At 39.3% G+C, this 23,276-nt stretch overlaps 1 protein-coding gene across 2 annotated transcripts in view; it reads right to left on the bottom strand.

The window, feature by feature from the left end:
* The window catches only part of NALCN (sodium leak channel, non-selective), a 244,704-nt gene that overhangs the window by 96,689 nt on the left and 124,739 nt on the right, over positions 1-23,276 (bottom strand). For both annotated transcript variants that reach the window (XM_049815990.1, XM_049815991.1), the window contains exons 11-14: positions 22,888-23,019; positions 16,102-16,269; positions 11,134-11,325; positions 3,779-3,916 (exon numbers count right to left, since the gene is read on the bottom strand). In XM_049815990.1, coding sequence (XP_049671947.1) covers positions 3,779-3,916; positions 11,134-11,325; positions 16,102-16,269; positions 22,888-23,019 — 630 coding nt within the window. The remainder of the gene's footprint in view (positions 1-3,778; positions 3,917-11,133; positions 11,326-16,101; positions 16,270-22,887; positions 23,020-23,276) is intronic.

Genomic DNA, 23,276 nt, shown 5'->3' with positions numbered 1-23,276 from the left:
TACTATGAAATGACATGGAAAAATGAGGGCCCTACTGATGTAAATGGGAATCTTGCCTTTGACATCTGTCTGCTAGCCATTTTGCAAGAAGTAAATTGTTTTTTAGCTTATCCTACAATTATTATATTAATTTTAAAATTCTGAATTCTAGGTATGTTGAACAATATACCCATATAAAAAGTATTTCACATGAAAAGAAAATTAAATTAATCGGAAATAATTAAAAAAAGGAAACACAAATCAGAATCCTAAAACAGCTCATAAAACTAAGGTGCTTTTCAATTAAGGTGTGAATTTTTAGCACAGAGGCCACCTAACATTAATTTACTTTATGGACTGGCTTAATGCTCAGGGTGCCTCTGTGCAAAGTAGCTAACTCCACTTTGAAAGAAAAATAAGCTGCCTCATCATTTGCATGCATTGGGAGCCACACTATAGGAAACTCATGCACTTTCAATTACTATACATCAAATATTGTGTAGATATGCCTCTACAAGGAAGAATCCCGGGGGAAAAAAGTGTATATCAGATTATTATATTTTCCTTGTGTAGAGATATTGACCAGAGGCCAGAGAAGCTGAAAATGTGACTGATATAGCTGAGAAGGGGAGAGAACTAGGAAAGCAAGGATGCAGGCAAGGGAGGATACCACTGTTCAGCACACATCCTCTGACAACTTACATCTTAAGGCAGTAAAAATCGTATATACATAGCTTTAAAGCTGTCAGCAACTGCAAAGGTTTTAGTCTCTGTGGTTCAAGGCAAATATCCTCAAACATACTGAGCTCCTACAGGCAAGCACCAATTTCCTAGAGATATCAGAAGGAATCTAAGCTCTTTTAAAAGAGTTACAGGCCTGAAATATTTCTGTAGTCTTGGATCACTGAGTCACAACCAGAACAGACATATCTGTCCACCACTGCTGTAAATGAAGCGTAAATTTACCTGTTATTCAATCACACTGGAGAATTATTTCCCACCTATATGGCAGATGAAATTTAAGTAGCTTAGTACACCAGACAAGGAGTTTGGAACTCAAACTGCAAATAAGCTGGATGTCTGGACCTTGTTTGAGAGCAAGATTCCCTTTCCCTCCATGAAATATAAAGGTACAGAAGACACAGGAAGGACTCTCACCCATAAATTTATAAAATGTCCATGTTCAGAAAAAGAAAAGTTCTTTTACTAGAAAACTGGCTTTAGCAATATGTAGAATTTCCTGCAGCTGTTCAAAAAGACATATTATATGCCACATACTTAAACAGTACCTCATAAGGTTTTCAGTGATTCGACTGCTACAAACAGTAGAAGTTAAGGTGGCCTTCAGAATGGAAAAGCAAGACAGAATTCTGATAAAATACATAATCCCTGGCACAAACTACATCAATCCGTAACTGCTGATGAACAGTTTTTCTATCACTCTGTCAGAACTTTACAGTCTGGTGTTCTTCTTCTTTAGATACTTTATACAGTCTATGATAACGCCAGTACCTGCAGCTCAGAGTCTACTAGTTAAGGAAGTGCAGTTCTGCACTAAAAAGAAGTATAGTACTCATTAAATCTATCACCCCTTACAGTCTTGCTGCTTCACGCACAGATAGACATCAAGGCATCAAGACATTCCTTAACTCCCTTTTCACTTTTTTTCAACAAGAACAAAAGACGACGTGCCACAAAAGAAAAGTTAAATGCAAAGTTGTTATTTGTTTAACTTCCTCTGCTGCCTTCTCAACTAATAACAGTCCTTGCTTCCAACAGAGGTTTTGTTTTTTGAGCTTCAACTTTTCTTTGCCTTCTAATGTAAAAACTATTCATTTCTTTCCAAGTCTGCTTTGCCAAATGCCTGCAATTATCACTTCTCCATTATAATCCTACCCCTTTTTTGGCTGGTGAAAGTAATTTCTTCATTTGACTTCACTCTTGTTATTCACTGATGGCTGTTTATTCTTAGAACTCTTCTATTTGGTTTTAGTAGCAGCCCAACTGTTTTCATGCTCCTTTACCAATTTCACGTTATTTTCCTTCTTTAAGCTTCTTTTGCCTCCAGACAACTGTCTTACATAGCTTTTCTCTTCCAGGGTCTGAGGAAGATCTTAGAACCAAAACTAACAACTTCACAAGGCCAAGTAATTCTGCAAATTTGTTTTAGCAGAGTTTCTTCATCTATGTAAAATTTGCATAGGTGAATGAGAAGAAATGTGTACACTCATGAAGCAAAGCAGGTACCTTGTGCTTAAATGCAAATTCCCTGTAAAAAAACTGAGGATGCTGTACTGAAAAGTGACTTGCTGCTCCTAGGAAAGTAAGTGCTTTGAGTAAACCAACGGAGAAGTCCCAGATGACTCTTTCAAAACATGAAACAGAACACTAAAATTGCTCTTACAGCTAAGTTACTCCTCAGTTCAGGTGTGAATTTTTAGTACAGAGGCCACCTGACACTAATTTACTTTATGGACTTGCTTAATGCTCATTGAAGAGATAAAAATGGATTCCAGTTCAGACAATGTTCTTGGCGAAGAATCAGAAAAACAGCAATAAGATTCTCTACCCAGTAACTGCTTTCAAATCCATGACTAAAACTCACTTCCCTTTTGCTTTCTATCCCAAATTTCCAAGAAGTTTTAAGATCCCTTCAGCATTAAAAGTTGCTTTTCCAGACCCCAAGAACTCCTCTGACTCTTGTGAATAAATTACATGTCCTATATATCTGCTAATACATACATTTGTTTGGCTTATACTTTAATGTAGTTAAGCAGCTTTAAGACCATCAAATGCACTTTACTGCCATTTATAAACTGATCAAGATTTCAATCCATATGAAGGAACCTGCTGCACCCACAATTACAGTTGGATTATTCAGTCTTTAGAAGTGAAACAGGACATACTGTAAAGTAAAAGTAGATGGAAGCTGATGGAGATTGTATAAATACAGTTAGTACCTTATCTAAGTAGACAACTGAGCAAAGAAACAACATGGAATGAAGAAAGTGAAAATAGGAATAAGTGCATGAAAAACTGCAGTGAATGCAAAATACAATATGAGAAAAAGTAGGAGTGAATTAAGGGTATGTAAAATGGTTATTCCCCGATTGTGGTATTTTCTCTGTTTTGGTATTCAAAATACAGTACCAAGCCCTTATTGATATAGGATATCCAAAAAGCTATTTCTTTTACCTTTTTCTCTATAAAAAATGTAAACATCCCATTTGGAATGCATAGAAAAAATGTGGTTTTTTATATACTCTCCATTTCCACACACATGCAGGAACTGCTGTATTAGTTCTCATTCTTTTATTGCTTGATATACTATATCATATATTTTCCATGCATTGATTTTTGCAACATGCAACAGGAAAGCAGTGATTTCTAGTTAAGAGTTTATACCCTGAGGCTTTACGCTTCTCACTTTAATTACTGCTGCAAAGAGAATGCAATGGAAGCTGAGGAGACCATTCCTACATGATAAATAAAAGCACTTGCTTAACTCTGCACTCATTAGAACCTGTAAAGGTACAAGACAGTTAAGAATTACATTGTTAGTCTAGCAGTGTGACTTGGATCTTATGAAGAACACCACCTCACACCAGAATAAAGGCCATCACCTTATGCCACTTGGCTGAAGGGTAAATTCTATCACATCAAAGCACTAATCCTAAAGCCCTCTATGCTGAAAATGAGCATCACAATTAGTTTTAACTAGCTGAGAAAAGTAATACAGGAGCTATGAGAATAATTCAAAACAAAGAAAAGCACAGCACATTTGCGAGTGAGGACTTACCAGAGTAGCAAAAAGATGATATAGTATAAAATAAATAGCAACTACTGGTGCCCACATATGTCCTACAGCATTCAGTGTCTGATCCATGACATCCACCCATCCTTCCTGTGTGAGAATCTGAAACATTGACATGAACGCCTGCAAGAAAAAGAATTATAAACATATTAAGAATTCACAAATTACATTAATATGGTTTTACTGACACATTCCTCAATCAGCAACCCAACTGAGCAGAACATCTATTTTGGTTTGGTTTTTAAATCTTAATAAACAAATGTATTCCATTTTTTAAAGTCAGGTGAAACAGTATTCCAGAGCTAAAGGAGAAATAAATAGCTTAACCTTTGACTGAACTGTAATCTGCAACTTGTAAACATGGTCCTAGCCCCATTAGCCCATATGAAGAGCTTTTTGGTTTCCTCCAGGGCTGATGAAATAGGAGAAATATCCTGAGCATCAGAGATCATTGTTTTGAATGTCATACTGTATTGTGATTTTTTGATTATGCCTACTCTTCTGTGTTATCTCTCTATAAATACATGTATAATAAAGTGTTATAATTAAATGTGACCATATGTTTGTGTTATCTTAATAGCAGAAGCATCCTAGGCACCCCACAGATGAGACTAACCAATACGAGGCAAGGTGCCAGCACTTCCACTCATTTCGGTCAGTCAGATTCTTCCCCTATACATTTTGCAAATAGCATTCTTTGTGGAACTGTTCCTGTAACATTTTCAAATCCCTTCAGACCAGGGATACATGTCAAAAATAGAGGGATTAATGGAAATGTTTCAACCAACTGTCTTTGGTGACAGGAACATATAAATCCAGATAAGCCTAGAACCAAGATGGATGGCTTAGACTTTTGAAACCCCAACTTGAGCCTATAGCACAGACCAGAATCTAACTCAACGTGAACAATGTGTGAGCGTGACATGTACATCATACACAGACACTGAGGACTGTGCTCTGCCTCAGCCACAGAAGTTTGACTATGATATGAAAGTGAAGTGTGGATCTTGATAGTCTTAAATCTCTCAGAGGCCAAACTGTTGCACAAGTTTCTTTCACTTTTGCCTGACATTAAAAGTACTCTCTTTCCAGTCAGCAAAGATCAAAGCTGATATCTTACTGAAGTTAAATACATAACAAAAAAGTGTTAGAATCTGAAGACATTAACAATGCAGCTTCCAGATAGTAGGATTCCTTGAATTCAGAATGTTGACACATAAAGATACATTATGTCTATGCTCAGTGAGCCTGACACCCCCAGCAACAGCAGATTAACACAATAATGCACTTGGCACAAAAAGAACAGGAGTCTCCTTGTCACACCCATGAAAAAACAGTACCTGGAGAGCCTTTCACATCAACTTACCCTAAGCCAAATGCAAGCTGGAAAAGCTGAAAACATGTAGATATATGAACTTATGTGCTTGAAAAACAATAAAATGGGTTCTAATTCATTTTTAAAGCTAAACTAACTGCGGGGGAGACTTCAAGTATATATTACTAAAATAAACTATAGGCAAGTACTTTGCTTGGGCTCCTTATCAAGTTTGCAGACTTTTTCAAACAAAACAATGTCTTCTCTAAGTACTTTCTCCCAATGCAAACAGGACCCTTAAGGTTACACCCACACCCTTAAGAGTGTCCACTCCAGCCTGTGATTTCTACCCTCCAGTGTAGGCCAATTTACTCTAGAGCAGACTGTTCATGCGCATACATCCTTCATCTCCCCTGGCCCCATGTGATGTCCCTATGACACATCATTAATATTTCGTGACAAGGAGCTAGTTCCAACTATCTGAAATAATAAGGGCGTGGCATAGCTTGCCACACACTGTTTCTATATGATGAAATCAAGGGTGCATGCTACATGGTTAAAATTTGAAAGGAGGGCCTGCAAGTGCAAAGCTGGCTGGGGTGGTGTAGGAGGGATGGGTTGGGCAGGGACAATCTAATCCAGTGCATCTTGTTATGCAAGGCACCGCATAAAAGGCACTGCCTCTTTGGAGTACCCCGTTGGAGAGAACTATTGCCCTGCCTGTGCCCAGGGACTGCCTCGGAGAGCTCACTGGAAGCTAGGATGGTGGTTAACAATTAAGCAATATCAGTATCTGGAGGCCAGTGCTTAAGCTCAGTGTCTGGCCCTCTTTCATTGACCACCAATGAGGATCCCAGGACTAAAGCTTTTTCTCCTCTGTCCATTATAACTAGTACGTATTTTAAAGTACAAAAAGTGGATCATTGTGTTTTCAGCCCAGCCAGTAACAAAGCAGCAGGTGGCCACTTCCTCACTCTCCTGCCCCGGCACCAGTGGGATGAAGAGGAGAAAATATAAAGAAAAGCTCAGGGGTCGAGACAAGGACAGGGAGGGATCACTCACCAGTTATGGTCAAGTGCAAAAACCATACTGAACTTGGGGAAAAAAACCCAAAATCAATTCAATTTACTACCAATCAAACCAAAACAAGGATCATGGGAAGTAAAAACAAATCTTGGAACACCTTCCCCCCCGCCCTCCCTCCTTCCCACCTCAGCCCCACTCCTGGTTCTCTCTCCCAGGGGAACAGGGGACAGGGGCTGGGGTCGGTTCCTCACCCCTTGTCTCTGCCGCTCCTTCCTCCTCAGGAAGAGGAGGACTCCGCGCTTGGCCCCTGCTCCGCCGGGGGGTCCCTCCCATGGGCTGCAGTCCTTCATGAACTGCTCCAGCACGGGTCCCTCCCGCAGGCCGCAGTCCTTCAGTCCCAGCCTGCTCCCAGGGAGCGGCGGCCATCTTGGGGGGCCTCCACCCCCTGCTCCGGCGTGGGCTCCTCTCTCCCCACGGGCTGCAGGGTCATCCCCTCCTTCCTCCCTGCCCTCGGGATCTGCACAGGGGTTCCTCTCCCATCCCGATCCCCCAACTCCCGGCAGGTTTCCCCTCTGGAATCTGTTCTCCCAGAGGCGGGTTCAGCTCCCAGCCGGGGAAGCTTCCAGCAGCTTCCAGCAGGAGCCGGCCCTGCGGACCCTCACCCGCCACACAAAACCCCGCCACACAAACCCGAAACAATCGTGTTGCCTCTAGATCGTGTTCAGAGGAAGAACTGTGCATTTTTACTCTGTCGGGGGGGGTGGTGGTGGTGGTGGTGGTGTCCCAAACATTTAGCAGCTAAGGGCTTTGTAAAAAGTTTGCCTGCTGGCTCTCACAAAAAACCCCACACCAGAATCAAGCTCGGTTTCTTATTGCTGGTATGGTCTGTGGTGCTCCAAAACAGACAGAAGCATAAACACACTGTTAGGCTATGACCAAAGAGCTTGAGAGCTATTTTTACAGTTGCTTTTCAGAATTAAATCACACTAATCAAATTTTCAGAGATGATTAAGCCTACAAGTCCAAATCACTCACAAGAAGTGAAGCTAAGGTGTAAATGGAACAGATCGAGGCATCCAAGTGAGCAATTGCACACATTCGGAGATGGAAGTTCAGCTTAGGACTTTAATTTCTACATCAGCAACTTCTTGACCGAATGTAATGCCCCAACCTTTCCTTTGAACACACAGACCCCACAGAGAACAAAGGCTAGCATGAACTGGAAGCAGCAGAGAAAACTGCTCACAAATACCTTTCTGTCAGCTAAAATCTTTGCTGTGGCCTGTGTTAGGGCAGCCCAAACACGAGGGCTGGAATTTGCACAGTGCCCTTTACTTTATGTTCCTGCCAGTAACGTCAGCATTAATGAGCAGGCTGCTGACCTGCGGCCCAATCCTCCTGTCGAATTAGTGCCCCTCACAGCCACACAGGCAGACTCCTTACACAGCGCAAAATTACAAATTCTTATTAGTGATTCCTTTCCTTTCAAAAAATCGTCATGAGGGTTCTGCAAAAAAACCCCAACCCCAACAAGTGTTACCTAGCCCTGCAGAATATGCAGAGGAAGAAACATTTGGGATCTTCAGCTAGGAGAGACCTTTTATCACCAGAGGAGCAGGCATGAAACAAGGTGGAAATTCAGCCTCCTTTAGAGCTGCCAGTGGTGCTTGAGTGTGAAGGAGACAACCACCCCATCGGTGCTCAGCACCACTTCTCGGCTTCCCTTCGTGAGGGGGAGGCAAAGCTAAACCAGTTGTCCATAAAGCATATAGTTATATAAAATGGCCTTTCAATATAATTTGAACATTTTATTATAACATTAAAGTCCAGTATCTGACAAACATTAGTTTTAAGAAAATAAGGCTGTAAACAATGAGTATGTGCTTTGCACCCAGCAATCTCCTTCAGAGCAAGTTATTTTTAGCTGAAAGGTATACTTCCCACTGTTTATTTTAAAATTAATTTGAAATGCAACTAGCTGACAGAATCAACATCTGTGAAGATAAGACAGAGATTTATGCAAATGGTGATTTTCTGAATTAATTTGTGTTATAGAAAAGACTGTCAATTTCTTTGAGTATTTATGCCCTATTACTTAATTAGCTGTTTTGATGATGGAAGTCAAACTACCTTTTTATTTATAGTGGAAGATTGGCAAAGGTTTGGTGGAATCTATGAGCCAAAGCGCCAGTTCTCATATCTTGTGCAACTATTACAGGGGTGGTGCCACGCAAATTACTACTTACAGTTATAATGTACTCAACTTGTAACTGCTACTTGTCCATAAAATACTATGGGCGAAATCCTAATGGCCTTATTCATGGAAGCAGTCCTACAATCAGTGGGATTACATCTGCAAATTAAGCTAACAGGATTTAGGCCAGTGCTGTGAAATGCATGCAACCTGTTCTGCCTGTGTAAACTTACCTTTTTCTCCTAACATAGTCATGAGTGCTCAATAACACCCTGAGAGAAGAGTAGCCATCCTCTAAGAATGTGGCAGTGGCACTGAAATTGTAACTGCACCAGAGAATTAAGACTACATTGTTCAACATTTTTAACGGATGATACTTAGGTTGAACTAACATTTCTCAACTTGAGCTTTCTCCAACCTCAAGGCTAGGAGCAAAGTCCTGATTTTGCTGAAGAGTGGGATTTTTGCTGCTGAGATCAGTTGGGCCTTGCTTTCATCTTGTGTTGACCCATTTAAAAGAAGAGCGGTATTCCCAGCTTTGCAACTTGAGACACTGAGTAGTTAGCACATGGCCCCAAACCCCAAGAGAAACCAGGGCATGGAAGTCAGAGACACTAAAAACATGGTCTGTTTTCCATACAGGGAACTGTAAAATTTCTTAGCAGCCATCTTACACCAGTGCCTTTGAACAGCTCCCCCCAGTCCCCTTCCTTCCTCAGGGGGCCCAGCCACCCCCCGTCCTTCTCATGGATCAATATGCGCAGCCCATGAAGATGTGCAAAAATAGAAATGGCGGATCGGTTAAAAACAGTATAGCAAACATCTGTATTTTTATACTTAGCATTAGAGAGAAAGCCAGTCCATTTGGGAAGTTGCAATGGCCAAAAGAAGGGTGAAATTTGTAGCCATGGCAACACTGAGCTTGTGCCTACTGACTGTTGTCAGGAAACCATGTGAAAACATGCAATTTAGAGGCATTAGCGAAAGGAGGAGGTCTACTTGTTCCAAACCCCATACTGTGCCTTCTTATAAAGCACTTACAGTTTCAAAATCATTTTAGGTTTTGCCCGTTTCAGTGTAGAAAGCACTTTATTGTACAAACACAAAATTTAGCCTCTAGTGTCACCGTCTTTGTTAGTGTGCTTGTCCTCTCTGTATTTGTAACTGAAAAGGTCCACAGCAACAGTCCTGGCCATTTTAGGTTTGCTCTTCTGTTATGTGGGCTATGCTGGACCTTATTCTCACCAACAAGGAGGGGCTGGTGGGGATTGTGAAGCTCAAGGGCAGCATTGGCTGCAGTGACCGTGAAATGGTGGAGCTCAAGACCCTTAGGGCAGCGAGGAGGGTGCACAGCAAGCTCGCTACCCTGGACTTGAGGAGAGCAGACTTTGGCCTCTTCGGGGATCTGCTTGGTAGAGTTCCATGGGATACAGCCCCGGAGGGAAGGGGGGCCCAAGAAAGCAGATGGTTGTGAATCTGCCTTATTTTAATTATACTACAATAATTCATTCAGGACTTTCATTGTCATTTTACATAAAAAATAAAAATAATTCTAAAAAAAAAATTCCACGGTGATTTCAAACTTGCAGGTGGAAGTTTTTTTCAGAAATTATACATGGGGGCTGGGCATACCACCTGGTGGTAATATCACCCAGTTTAGAGATGGAGGCCTGACTTCCTTAGAAAAGCTTAAGTTTTATTATATTTTTCTTGTTTTTTTAAACATTTAAAAAATGAATTATACTGAATTCTTAATGATCCTACTGGCTGCTTTTCTAAGCAAGTTTTCCAAAATAGAAAGCATGGTGTAACATTATTCCCTGTGGGTAGGTATTTTTTGTCTTACATTTGATGGCGAACTTCCCATACATCAAGTCCAGATTGATAATTACAAAATGTTGCCGAGCCATTTTATTTGCTAAATGCATGACCCTTGAGGCTGCTTTATTCTTTGTTATTTAATTGTTCCAGCCAATGCACTTTCACTAAAATAGATACATTGGATAACCAAGCTGGAATGACAGAAACAAATAAATTGTCACTGGAACGAATCCATGTACACTCAGTCTAATCCATTATTAAAGAAATGGCAGTATTTTCATTCAGAACAGTGTGCTTCAATAAATACGTTAGCTCCAATTTCCACTGATTTTCAATGTTCTGTTCTGAATTAACGCAATGCCCGTAAATATCCATTATTTATACCCAAAAGGCAAACACTTATTTTGTCAATGCAGACAGGTTTTATAACCCTGTGTAAAACAAGCATTCCTGTACAAATCAAGAACAACCGCTTTTATAATATGAAGATATAAATCATGTGTAGACATGTTTTATATAAATTTTGTGGCTAATATTCACGATTGCGGACATGGATCCTCTTTCTGTAACATGCTAGAGTACCATTAAGCCATATGCTTTGTTGTGTTATCATCAGGGTGCATACGTAAAATTTCTCTGTATTCCCTCAACAGCAGAAGTAGAATGCCTAACCCAAAGAAAGACAAATTTCACTACTGAAGGACTACAGGAAGACTGTTATACCCAGAAAATACAATTCTTTTATCTACACATATGGAGATGAACTGCTCCATGGTTCTCAGGAAAGGAAGAAGACTAATATAATAACAAATATGATAGAATCATTGAATCATAGAATCGTTTAGGCTGGAAAAGACCTTTAAGATCATTGAGTCCAACTGTTAACCTAACACTGCAAAGTCCCCCATCAATGGTAAGAAAACGTCTTATTAATGATAAGAAAATAATAACAAGCAACGAGTAATCAATGTTTTTCATACTTGCCCGTGGAAAAGTTGTAAATCTATCCAGTTCTTCCACAAAGCAAAACATCTGTAAACTGATTGCTGACATGACGATTAAAAGGCTGGCAGTAAATACCACCAAACTCCCAAGTTTTTTCCCGGGTCCAAATATCTTATACACAAAATCCTCCAAAGCAGGAGAAATCTTTATAAGCCGAACTACTCTAAGAACCTGCAAAGAAAATAAAACAGCATTAATTATTTGATTATCACATTAATCAACAACTACTCACAGGATCAGAAACTTCAAGGCCAAAAAGAGACTTACAGCCTTGTAGCCCAGTAAATATCAGGTTGCCACTCCTTGTAAGAGACCACAACTCGTGTGTTAGGTTAAGAACACAAGCCCTAGAACCTGTCAGGTTTTGTCTGTACTTATCTTGGCCTGCCTGGAGATTTGTTTTAGCTAGCAACAGCAGTTACCCAATGACCAGGTAACTGTTAACCTACTTTGTCTTTTGCTTAGCTTTCTATGATTGTGTGGTGTAATGCTTATTGTTACATATCTCTTTTTTTCTAATATATAGTAATAACAAGCTGTAATTTTGCATAGAATGAGCTATCCATGACCCTTTCATAAAATGGAGCATTGAGGCATACAGGCATGGGAGGTCTTGACAGCAGAGGTCTTGAGAGTACAGGCATGGGAGGATACTGAAGGCCCTCAAGGCTATAATCAACTCACCAATCATGAAGAATTATCACAGAAATGCAGTTGGATAAAGCTGTTTTGGGCGTAACAAAGGGAACAAAGACATAAGCAAAACACACCACAGTTAGTAAATCTGAATGTAGTGTGGAATTACGGACCAGTGAAGGTTTATTCTGTGTTACCAAACATAAGAATGGCTTCAGGCAAAGGTCAAAATATATCAGTCTAGATTTAGCAACTGAGAATCTACTGCAGTGCTAGGTAAATTGCTCCAGTTTGATTATCATCACTGTTAAAAATTCATATTTATTCTAAATGGACAGGGTCCTGAACAGTCTTTGAAGAAAGCTCTGCTTTGAGCAGCAGGCTAGATGAGATGAATTTAAAAGGCCACTTCCAACCTAGATTTTTCTATGATTCTACGGTATTGGTTACACCAGGTTACATATTCACATAAAGAACTGCCAACTCTTCTTCCACAGGTCATCTTTCCATTTCAGTGACCCAAGGCAAAATTGCTTGGCATTGTGTACCTTATAACCTAGCAAGTTTGGTAATGAACATATTTTGCTATTTCATACTACATACAACAAGGGAAAGTTTGGGTGGCATTTCTCAATATCAGAGGAAACATTATTGTGTGCCCCTGACATATTTCACATATTTGACACCTCTCAGTATTAGTAGTGGCAGCAGAACTGTGATTGTGTGTGGAATTCCTGACCCATTAACTGCGGAGTCTACCTTGGAAAAGCTGCTGACAGCGCTGGTTCTCCTATTTACGCCACTGATGGTGGCACAAACAGTGACATGAACATCAGTGTCAACAAGAGGCAGTGGCAGCAACAGCAGTTGCTGGAGACAACAGACAGCAGCATATGGGGCAACTGAGATTCTGCAGTTCTTACAAACAAAGAGACTCTCTAGTCCAAGGCATAGCCTCTATTTCCACAAGAATCATATTGAAACTGAAAGGTAGGAATTACAGTGCAATTATAGGCTGACCTTATGTACAAGTCAAATACAATTACTGTGCTGTTTTTGGCAAGAAAGTAAGTTTGACAGAAGTTGTTCACAGAAGGAGTTCACTGTACCTTGTAGCTTGCTAATAATGTAAACCTTTGCATTTTGCATGAAACTCATCTCCCTACCTATCTGTCAGGTACACAGAATATGCTAGTCATCTAGGCTTTACTGCCAAAGGAGAGAGAGAGAGTAAGCCAACTCAAAAGAACAATTTATACCAAACATACCAGACCCCTTGTGTGAGATGGGACGAGCCTTCACTGTCCTCAGTAGTTAAAAAGGGTCCTAGATACAGAGGTTACACTAGACAGCTTAACTTTCACAACATTAGAACAAGGTGAGATAAAGTCCTTTCTTTCACATTGGTACCGTGATCACATTACATGTAATCTGAGTACATGAAACTGGTTACCAAGACAGTGACAGACGGTGCAATGAGTGAGATTTCCAAGTAGTAAGAACATTAAACATGGTGCCTTCTTACTTACAAGATCTACTCGCAGTGTAAATGTTAGCTCTGTTCCCATCAATACTAGTTTCAGCACTGACCCCAGTGGGGTGAAGATTTCACGCTTGTCGGTATTCTGAGTTGTGGTTTAGATAAACTGTATTATCTGCCTTACTTCCCCCCCCCCCCCCCCCCCCTTCCTTTGGGGAACTTTAATTGACCTTTAAGCAACACACTGATCTTATTGATAGTACTTGCTTTTTTCATTTATTTTCATTAGGTGACAAGTTGAATCTAGCAAAAGTACACTCTAATGAACATTTATGCATTCTATGTAATTGGATTGCAACTTGTATTAAATTTAAGAGCTGTAGAAGGTGCACTATTTCGATTAAATATAAGATTATGTTAAAAACCAAATCAAAATGAAAAGTACAAAAGAGGAACCACAGCTTTGTTACAAGGAATGGCTGCATATCCTAAAAGAGATGAAATTTATTCAGAAAATGACTCAGCAGTATTTTCCCCAAGCACAAATACAATACCACCTCTTCATTCCAGTATAGGTCAAATTCTGTTTAAATCTCTCCCTTTTATGCCGGTTCATTACAGGTCTCTGCAATAATATGCAAATTCTGTCACTTCTCCACTGATTTTGTGTTCTACAGATTATAGTCATGGTATGGTGCTTGCTGTAGTCTTTCACAGAAGGCTTTGCAAAGTGTTTTGAATGAATGTACAGTGAATGCAAGAAAGATAGGTGGGAGGGTGGACGATAGCCAATGTGGTGAAGAGTGAATGATGTGTTGGCAAAAGGTAATGATAAAGACCAGTGACTAATGGAGACTGAAATATATGCTAAGGATGACTAGATAAGCCAAATGATATTTCTGCTTGCTATCCTGGAATGTGTCAAATTCTGTTTTCAGTAATCTGTTTTGTTGGCTAACAAGGAACACATTAAACCTGTCATCATTAATACCTAAAGGCCTGGAAATCTGGCTAACGTCAAGATGTATCCATGTGAAAAAGACTTTTTGACCTTGGCTGATTTGAAAATGTGTTATCTAGCTTGCCCAGAAGCTTAATTGTGGGGGAATACGGTGCATACCTCCTTCACACGCTGACATCAAAGGTAAAGTATTTTCCAACCTTACTGTCATTTGCCTCTTAGGGGATTTGGATTGCAAAATACAACCCAAATCTTTCAGTGTAGCAGGTGTTTCTGCTTGTAAAATGTATGTCTCTCATATACTTTGGGAAAAAAAAATCACATCCTGACATTTTCTGTCATAAAAGCTAGCAATTTAAAAAACCCCAAATCACCACCCCCCCTGCCCCACGAAACCAATTAAATCCATTAAAAAGAAAAGAATTATTATTTTATTATCAACATCTGGCTACATTTTAATTATACTTTCAATCCTATGAGTTAGTGATGATGTTACCCATTTAGTCCAACATGTTCATAATTTATACTTCAAATTCCTAGAAAGAAATCACGAGAGCTAAGTGGACTCTGCTGTAATAAGTATGGACCAACTAAGCTGCTAACCGTTTTAACTGAGAGCTCCCAGCTAGGTTTCCTGTGTAGTTTTGACACAAGAGTGCAATGGCACTCACAGATCATCCTTTCTTGCAGGTTAGAAATATCATGCCACATTGAATAACAACATTTTATATATTTGGACAGCAAAATCAAAGCTATAACCATCTAAAATCCTTCAAATGATACAAGGTGAAAGGAAAATAGAATTTGTCATCCTGAAAGCTTTCTTGAGCAGGTTTGTAGAACCATTTAAAAAAAATACAGGATGGCATTTGCAGAAGCCTGAAAAGGCCACTGTATTTCAACCCACACTTGGGAAGACTGCTCGCCCCATATTGTACTCACTTGATTACAATATGTGTCACCGTAGCTAATCACATTTATTGACAAGACTCTGTCTGACTATTTATTATTTGCCTTTATTAATTATTAATTATTCACCATGCCAATCCATTGCTGAATAATGGACAGATACAAATCCTTTAACTTTTTTTTTAGAAAATCTGTTTCTTTAGCACTGTAGAATATAATACATTATAATGAATCTCAGCAGTCTCTCCCACGACTGGAGCAACCCTAAGCACTTCAAGGAAGATGAATGGGGAATTGGTTGGGCTGGCTGACAGAGGAAGAATCAGAAGTCTGAATTAATCAGTCTTTGCCTTTCCTTCCTGCTCTTCCCCAAAGTGAAAATGTACGAAAAGCCTCACTAAACACACTCTCCCTCTAGATAAGGAATGACTGGAGAGCTATAAAAGCAAACACTATGGTGATTCTGAAGAAATTACCTCAGGAGACCCACAATAACTGGAGCAGAGACTCTTAGTTAGGCATGTGACTGCCACAGACATGAAGATTTGGAGAAGCAACAGCAAGTGTACTGAGGCCTCAGGGACAGAAGCTGGGAAAGTGGTGGTGGACACTACAGGAAGGTGATGCTGTAAACAGCTGTATGCAAGGTCAAGGCTTAATGAAGGACAGTGAATAAACTCATCCAGAAAGTACTGAACAGTGTAGCTCAGATAAGAAATAGGAGTTACTGAAAACAGAAAGGACTCCTTCAGCAAAGTTAGAAGGAATCCTATTTCTGTAAATCCCCCCAATAAACATAGTTAAGAACAGACATATTTGTTATTTTAAAGATATTCTCAAAATGAGTCAATATTGTGAGAACATCAGTAGTCTTGAGAATGGAAGTAAATGAGAGGGAAAAGTTGATAGGTAATGTTTTTAATTGATATATAAAGTAAAAAGTAAAAGTAGCTGATCATACCTGAAAATATGTAAACTGGGAGTGATAGAGGTCTGGATAAATATGAAGAGTGGTTCCAATTACAAGCAGCAACTCAAACTTGTGAAGAGATGAGCTGATGTATCCTGTGAAACCCAAACACCAGATCTTCAGGAGAGCTTCCAAATCAAACAGAACTGTAAAAGCAACCTAGATGAACATATAAAACAAGAAAGATGCATTCAAAACACTAGAGTTAAATTACAAGTTTCTATATCATGATGTCTATCAAGGTTTTGTACGGCACAAATAAAGATCTCCATAATATTTAACAAAACCACTCATACTCTGAACAGAATAAACAAGCAGTAGTAGATTTCCTCATATTGGCTCATATTCTTCCTTAAAATGTACATTTTATAAAATTTTCTGAAGTCTCAACACAGACATGTAGATTCCACAATTCCAAAAGCATGAAAAAATAAATCCATCCAGCTGACCTTTCACTTTGTATACACAAAGGAAAAAAAGGATGAGATTTTTTTCCAAAATATGAAGCAACACATACGAGCTGTCTGAAGAATTTTAAGAGATCTAAGGAACAAACCAAAGTTTAAAGGCTTCTTGTTTGAAAACTGCTACTGCAATTTTCTAAAACATCCACAGTAATATGATAACCAAAACAGGTAGAAAAGGGGTGATGGGGCTTAAGCATTAGAACAAATTAAAAGAAGAGGAAATTCAAAATCTGCCCAGAATCAGTAGATTTTCACAATTTTAAAAAGAAATGGTGTTAAAGAAGTTGAGCAAAGAAAGTACAGGGGAAGAAATCTACCAGTAGGCTTTGGATGACTGTAGGATTCTTCCAGAGGCCTTTCTTGAAATATTTATGCACTAAAATGCACAATGTTTAGCTTGAAAAAGGGAGACAATTTTGCATAGGTTCACATCTTCAAGATTTATTTTCTCTTACTTCTCTCACTACCAATAATCCTTCTGGCTAGACATTCTTCTTCCTCACCTGCCTTCTTATTTTACCACTGTATATACTCTGAGATACTTTCCCCCTCACTTCCCAACAGCCAGGAAAGCCAATGGAAAAAATTTTTTCCTTGACTCAGCAATTTTCCTCTCTTTACACACTTTGGGGCTTAAAAGAGACACTGAAACAGCATTAGGTGGCATCTATATACAGCTAATACTTTCAAAGTGCTGTGCAAATATTAACAAAATACAGCTCAAACCTCCTTTGAGCAAAAGTATTAATAGTCTTTTAAGATGGAGAGATTAATTGACTGTTGGCCGTAAGGTTTACTGGATTTGGCAGGGGTGACAAAATTAGAGACTAAGATTTTAATCCTGAATCTGACAGTGACAATCTCTGGGATGCTGCCTTAAGTACTTACATTTATTTAAAATCTAAACTCCAGTCCATCAAAAATATATTTATCAACATGAAAGAGGGGGTTTGTGAGAAAACTAAATAATATTTTACATATTTTATGCGTACAGGACTGTCATAAGCAGGAGTGGAGATGGAAATTAAACACTGATGTTTATGTCCAATGTTTATTCCTCTAGTCCACACAGCTGTGTATGAGCAGTGGTACCAGCTATATTATAGGGCTTCCTCAAGGCATGCAAAATAGTTATTAGGCTTTGAACGTTCTCTGAATGATTAAACCAAGGCAAAATGCTTCATAGCACTCAAAAAAATTCTTCACATTAGGAAAGAAATACTTCCAAGCAATATTTGTGTGATTTCGGTCGTAACAGTGTAGGGACAGTTTCATGCTCATATTCTTGAATGTATCTGGCCAGTTTTTCAGCCCTTGTACCGGTAGCTCAAAGAGCTCAAGGAGAACAATGAGCCAAGTTTGAAGAAACTATCCCTTTCCATGAAAATCTCTATCTGAAACACAAGGAAAATGTTTTATCAAAAATTTTAAAATGAAAGCTCACTTTTAAAGGAAAAAACCCTGAGTCCTGAAGGAATGAGGGAGGTGAATTAGCAAAAATGTAACAGTGGGCAGAAAGCAGCTAGAATTCATCTTCAGAGCAGGTGGAATAACAATGCCATTTAAATACACACACACACATACTTCGGAGTACATAGGCTTCCTATTAGGACAAGACTAACAAATACGATGTTAAGTGTATTTTAATTTATTCTAAAAATGTGTGGGCGGGATCATTTGCATTTTACATGCTTGTCAAATGAATTCAAACCACTAGCACTTAAAAATTTATCAAACGGTTTGCATAACATCTGATTACATTTATACACCTGTCTTCCTGCTGACAGAGCTTGTATTTTTTTCCTTCCTTGTAATTAATTACAGGAGAAGATTCAGAATATCTGACTAGAAGTTTTTGATAGGTATGAAATGTAATAAAATTTTGTAGACTTTTTAAAAACTGAAATCACTCCTTTCAATGCTGTAGAGACAGGGGAAAGGCAAATTCACATAAGAAGCCAGAGCAGACCAACAGAGAAAAAGCAGGTGGAACACATGAGCAGCCACCCTTCACCAGGTTGCCTATTTTGCTTTGGGGAGGCCAAAGAGGAGCTACCAGGAATGGGCTAGTTCTCTGAGGGCTACCTCCCATTCAGTCGCCTGGACGTTTTATGCTATTAATGTCGCCTTCAGCGACATTAACTTTTGCCAGTAGCCCCTTAACACTTTTTTTTTTTTCAGAGGCAGAGCTCAGTATCAGCCAACATCCAATAGTGACAGACCCAACTAGTTTTCTCTGTAACTGTGCCTTACTTGAAAGGTTATCAAGCCGTTGTGAAAGACAAGAATTTTCCCCAGCGGGATCCGTAGGATTAAGGGCACAGACCTCCAGCACTTCCCTTGCTTACCAGATTTGATGCAGCACTCAATCTTTCCTTCAGCCAGGACAGGGCAAACGCTACACAAAGGCAGCAGTGCAAGGGGACAGACTGCAAAAAGAACCTAGGAGGAAATCTATAGGAGCACCTGGTTTTGAATTCCGGTTTTCAGACCCTTTAAAGCAGTACTTGTAGGAATCTCACACATCTCCAGTAAGACTTGTAGTCGGTAACATCTTTTAATGGAAGACAATGTGGCAGTTGCATATAAAAACAAGCATCCATCACTATTCTGTCTAGGTATTGAGCGGGTAAAGTCAACATCCTCAATAACAATTACCAAAATGAGTTTGAAGCTCTACTCTTTCCAGGTTCTCAGATACTGCACTGGGGTTTTGAGCCACCCTGTAAAATTCTGGTTTTGCTTAATTTGCAGGGCTGATGTATACAAGTTGAAATGCTTATCAGAAACTCTTATTTACTACTGGGTATACAAAAGTATGCAACCAGTGGGATCTGGGTTTAGAATTCATTTCTATCTTTTATCTTACTGTCTAACCTTTGCCTCCTTTTCTCTTGAGTCTGTCTTCTCTTTTGAACCAAGAGAACTTTTTTTTTCTTGGTACTGGGTCTCTCAATAACTTCAGTTAGATTTGTCTCCTGAATTTAAGTGGATATATTTCTACAGTTCTAGGCCACTACAATGCGTGCTCCATAGAATGGACCAAGTGAGCTATTTTATTAGACATGTCTGCTCCTACAGTCCAAGACAACTTCTGGAAAACATATCAGAAAACCAGAGATGTTTGCTGTAGTCCGTCTGGCCATTTACTGTAGCAAAGAGAATCCCCAATCAAGTCAGCTCTCTCTGGAGGGAAAGCTTTCTGCAGCCTAGTCTAATGGAAGATACAGAGCAAGAGCAGTGCATCCTGCTCCAACCAGTCTCCCTCACCAAAGAAACAAACCAGCCACTGTGGAATAATCTGCATTGTTTGAGTATTCAGCCTCTTCGAGGCTCTTAGAAACCAATTTCTTTGTATGCCCTGTGCTGCAAAGAACAAGTTTTACAATAACCGAGTAGGAAGTGACACCAGCTTATCAATTTCTTCTCTCTCCCAGGAATTTTTTTACTCTTCTGCTCTTCTGATACCATATTTTATACCTCCTTCCATAAGATACTAGGAGTTTGTTCCTGTTTGATTTTTACAGTGTCTGTAGTAAAAGCATCACAGATAAAAAAAAAGAAAAGAAAAACAGCAAATGGACACCAAAAGAGTATGCCTTACAAATAAACAAAATACCTTTCTTTATTCCAGACTAATTTACCTCATATACTTAGAAATGTAAACAGACAGAATGTAAACAAATTAGTTTTCTGACAACCTCCCCACTAATAGATCAATAATCTAAGCTATGCAGGAACAGAAAACTTTATCTTTAAAGAAAACTGGACATTTCTTATAGGACACAGTTATAACACACCAGTCTACATGACATACTCATCTTGAATTATTAAACTGGCAAGTATTTCTGTTGGAAAAAACCACCCCAAGCCCTACACTTGAAATAGATGTTGAAGAGCGTGTTTCTAGCACTGATTAATAAAAGCATAATTATACTATATATTCAGTGCCAAAATAGAAATAGCACATGCAGCGTTTCCTATTTTGAATATAAATAGAATTAATGCTATTTTGTTAAGAATCCAGGCTCCACTTGCTGTATCCTGGGCATAAAGCAAAAATGCCTACCATGAAAAGTTCATGGTTTCAGACTTTAATGCTGACTTAATTATTTCTTTCCGGTCTAGGATATTGTACTGGTTTTGGCTGGGGTAGAGTTAATTTTCTTCATCGTAGTTTGTATGGTGCTGTTTTGGATTTGTGCTGAAAACAGTGCTGATAACCCAGGGATGTTTTAGCTGTTGCTGAACAGGGCTCACCCAGAGTCAGGACCTTTTCTGCTTCTCCCCCCACCCCACCAGCGAGCAGGCTGGGGGGGCACAAGGAATTGGGAGGGGACACAGCCGGGACAGCTGACCCCGACTGACCCCAGGGATAACCCACCCATAGGACGTCATGATCAGTAATATAACGCTGGGGGAAGAAGAAGGAAGGGGGGACGTTGGGAGCGATGGCGTTTGTCTTCCCAAGTCCCCGTTAGGTGTGATGGAGCCCTGCTGTCCTGGAGATGGCTGAACACCTGCCTGCCCATGGGGAGTGGGGAATGAATTCCTTCTTCTGCTTTGCTTGTGCATGTGGCTTTTGCTTTACATCTTAAACTGCCTTTATCTCACCCCTTGGGTTGTTTCTGCTTTTACCCTGCCAATTCTCTCCCCATCCTACTGGCGGAGAGTGAGTGAGTGGCTGGGTGGGGCTGAGCTCCTTGTGACAGAGATTAAAATAACTTTCTCTGTCCTCACTTCTCTCACCAAATCTGGGGGGGATGTCATAAGAGAATCCAGCATTCGTTGGTTTTATTCTGATATCTTATTCCCGGGATCATCCCCTTTCACATTCATGTAGTTTTTTGAATATGCTTAGAACTTGAGATAAAATAAAGATAACAAATTTCACAATTATTCTTGTAATTGTTGACTGGGCCAACAATTATTCAGTGTTCATGCAAACTACAACTATCTACAGCAGCATGAGAGACAACAGAGCATGACACAGTACTGATATCTCCACAATCTGCACTAAGCTTCATAAGATTTGAAGAGCTCAGATATAAATTCCAAAACTAAGATCAAGTAAAAAATGGGTATCAACTCAACCTCCCTTAAAAAAAGGAAGATTCATAAAGCATCATAATGTTATGGACTAAAGGGTTTAAAGTTGGGCACTTGAGTCTGACTCTCAAATGTATTTAGACATTTAAAACCGAAAGAGTACAAATCATTGAACTTTTTGTGATTCCTCTGCCATCGGTATATTGGTCACCAAAAAGGCAATACCAATGGCAGATGAATCACAAGGAATATACTGCTGTCATGCACTCTAGCCTAAGAATGTCGCTTCTGGCACCACAGAAGGACCGTGAAATTATGGAAGCCAGAGAAACTGCAGTAACCATAAAGCTAGACATGTCCCCAATCCAGGTAACCCCATCAACACTTTCAGAGAAATGATCTCAGTGAATTTCAGCACTGGTAGCTTTATACTCAGATAAAGACAATTCACAGTGCCCATGGAAGTATGTATTTTTTAATAAAGAATGCAACAATACTGATTTCACTCTTGATTAAGGAAAAACATACACCTATTTGAAGCCATGCCTGTATGTTAGTACCAAAGACTTTATTTATTTATTTATTAACTGAATTAAATAGTACTAAAAAGACATGTAGGGAAGGTTCTAGGATCTCTAGTGCATGCTCTACAGTAAAATCCTTGACCAGCTAATGACTTAAGCATGCTCCCTGCCAGAATGTCACCTGTAAAGAAACTTTTTACCTCCACTTCACTGGTTCAGGAGCACAGCCTCCCCCTTCACCAAATTCATGACTGGATAAACATATATTTTTTTTTGCAGTGTGCTCTTGAGGTTGCTGAAGCCAAGCTATTTACAACACTATTTTGGTTATGCTTAAGGACCTTCTTGCAGCTAAGTATATGTCAAATAAAGATGATTTAGGAAGAAGTACTATATTCTTTAAAGACAGTGTTTTGTCATTTAAAGTTAAATTCTTCTGGATGTTACACTCCTGCTAGAGAAAGATAGCAAGACAGCAGCCATGCATTGCCTGCAGATGTTATACTTAAGCCTCAGCTCATTACCACTGACATTTTGTTTGAGGAAATTACCTTTCAAAAGGTTGTAAGATAGGGCTGTCAGCCATTGTCAGACAGAGGAACTTGAACAAGTTAGCAAAGAACTCTTGGAACGCTTAAGGGAATAAAAAAATCACATACTAAAATGTGCTTGACATTCACATTTTCTGCTTTAGCTTATCTTGAAAAATATCCCGATAGTCATTTCAGCACACTCACCTCAGCTAGGTAAAATTCATCGTATTGTCTCTTGAAATTTTCTCCTTTGTAGTAGTTACTAGCAGCAACGATCACATCTACTGCCACCATGCTTAGTATGAACATATGAAACACGGATGACCTCATCATTTTCTGCAAAAGAAAAAGATAATTTTATCATCAAAATCAGTCAAACCACATGCATTATAAAGTTTTATTACACTGTCAAAACATAATCAGCTATAATAGTATGTTTTTATAAAACTTCCTTACATGATTCTAATTTATTACTCTTTAAAATGTATTCTAATATATTGCTTCAACTGGTTTATATGTGCAAGTTGTTTTCTTTTTTACTTTTCAGTTTTTTATTTGCCACTTGACTTCTTACTGAAGTTTTATCATTTAAT

The sequence above is a fragment of the Accipiter gentilis genome, chromosome 13 (assembly GCF_929443795.1).
Source record: "Accipiter gentilis chromosome 13, bAccGen1.1, whole genome shotgun sequence".
Lineage (NCBI taxonomy): Eukaryota > Metazoa > Chordata > Aves > Accipitriformes > Accipitridae > Astur > Astur gentilis.
This window is presented reverse-complemented; position numbering and strand designations above follow the sequence as displayed.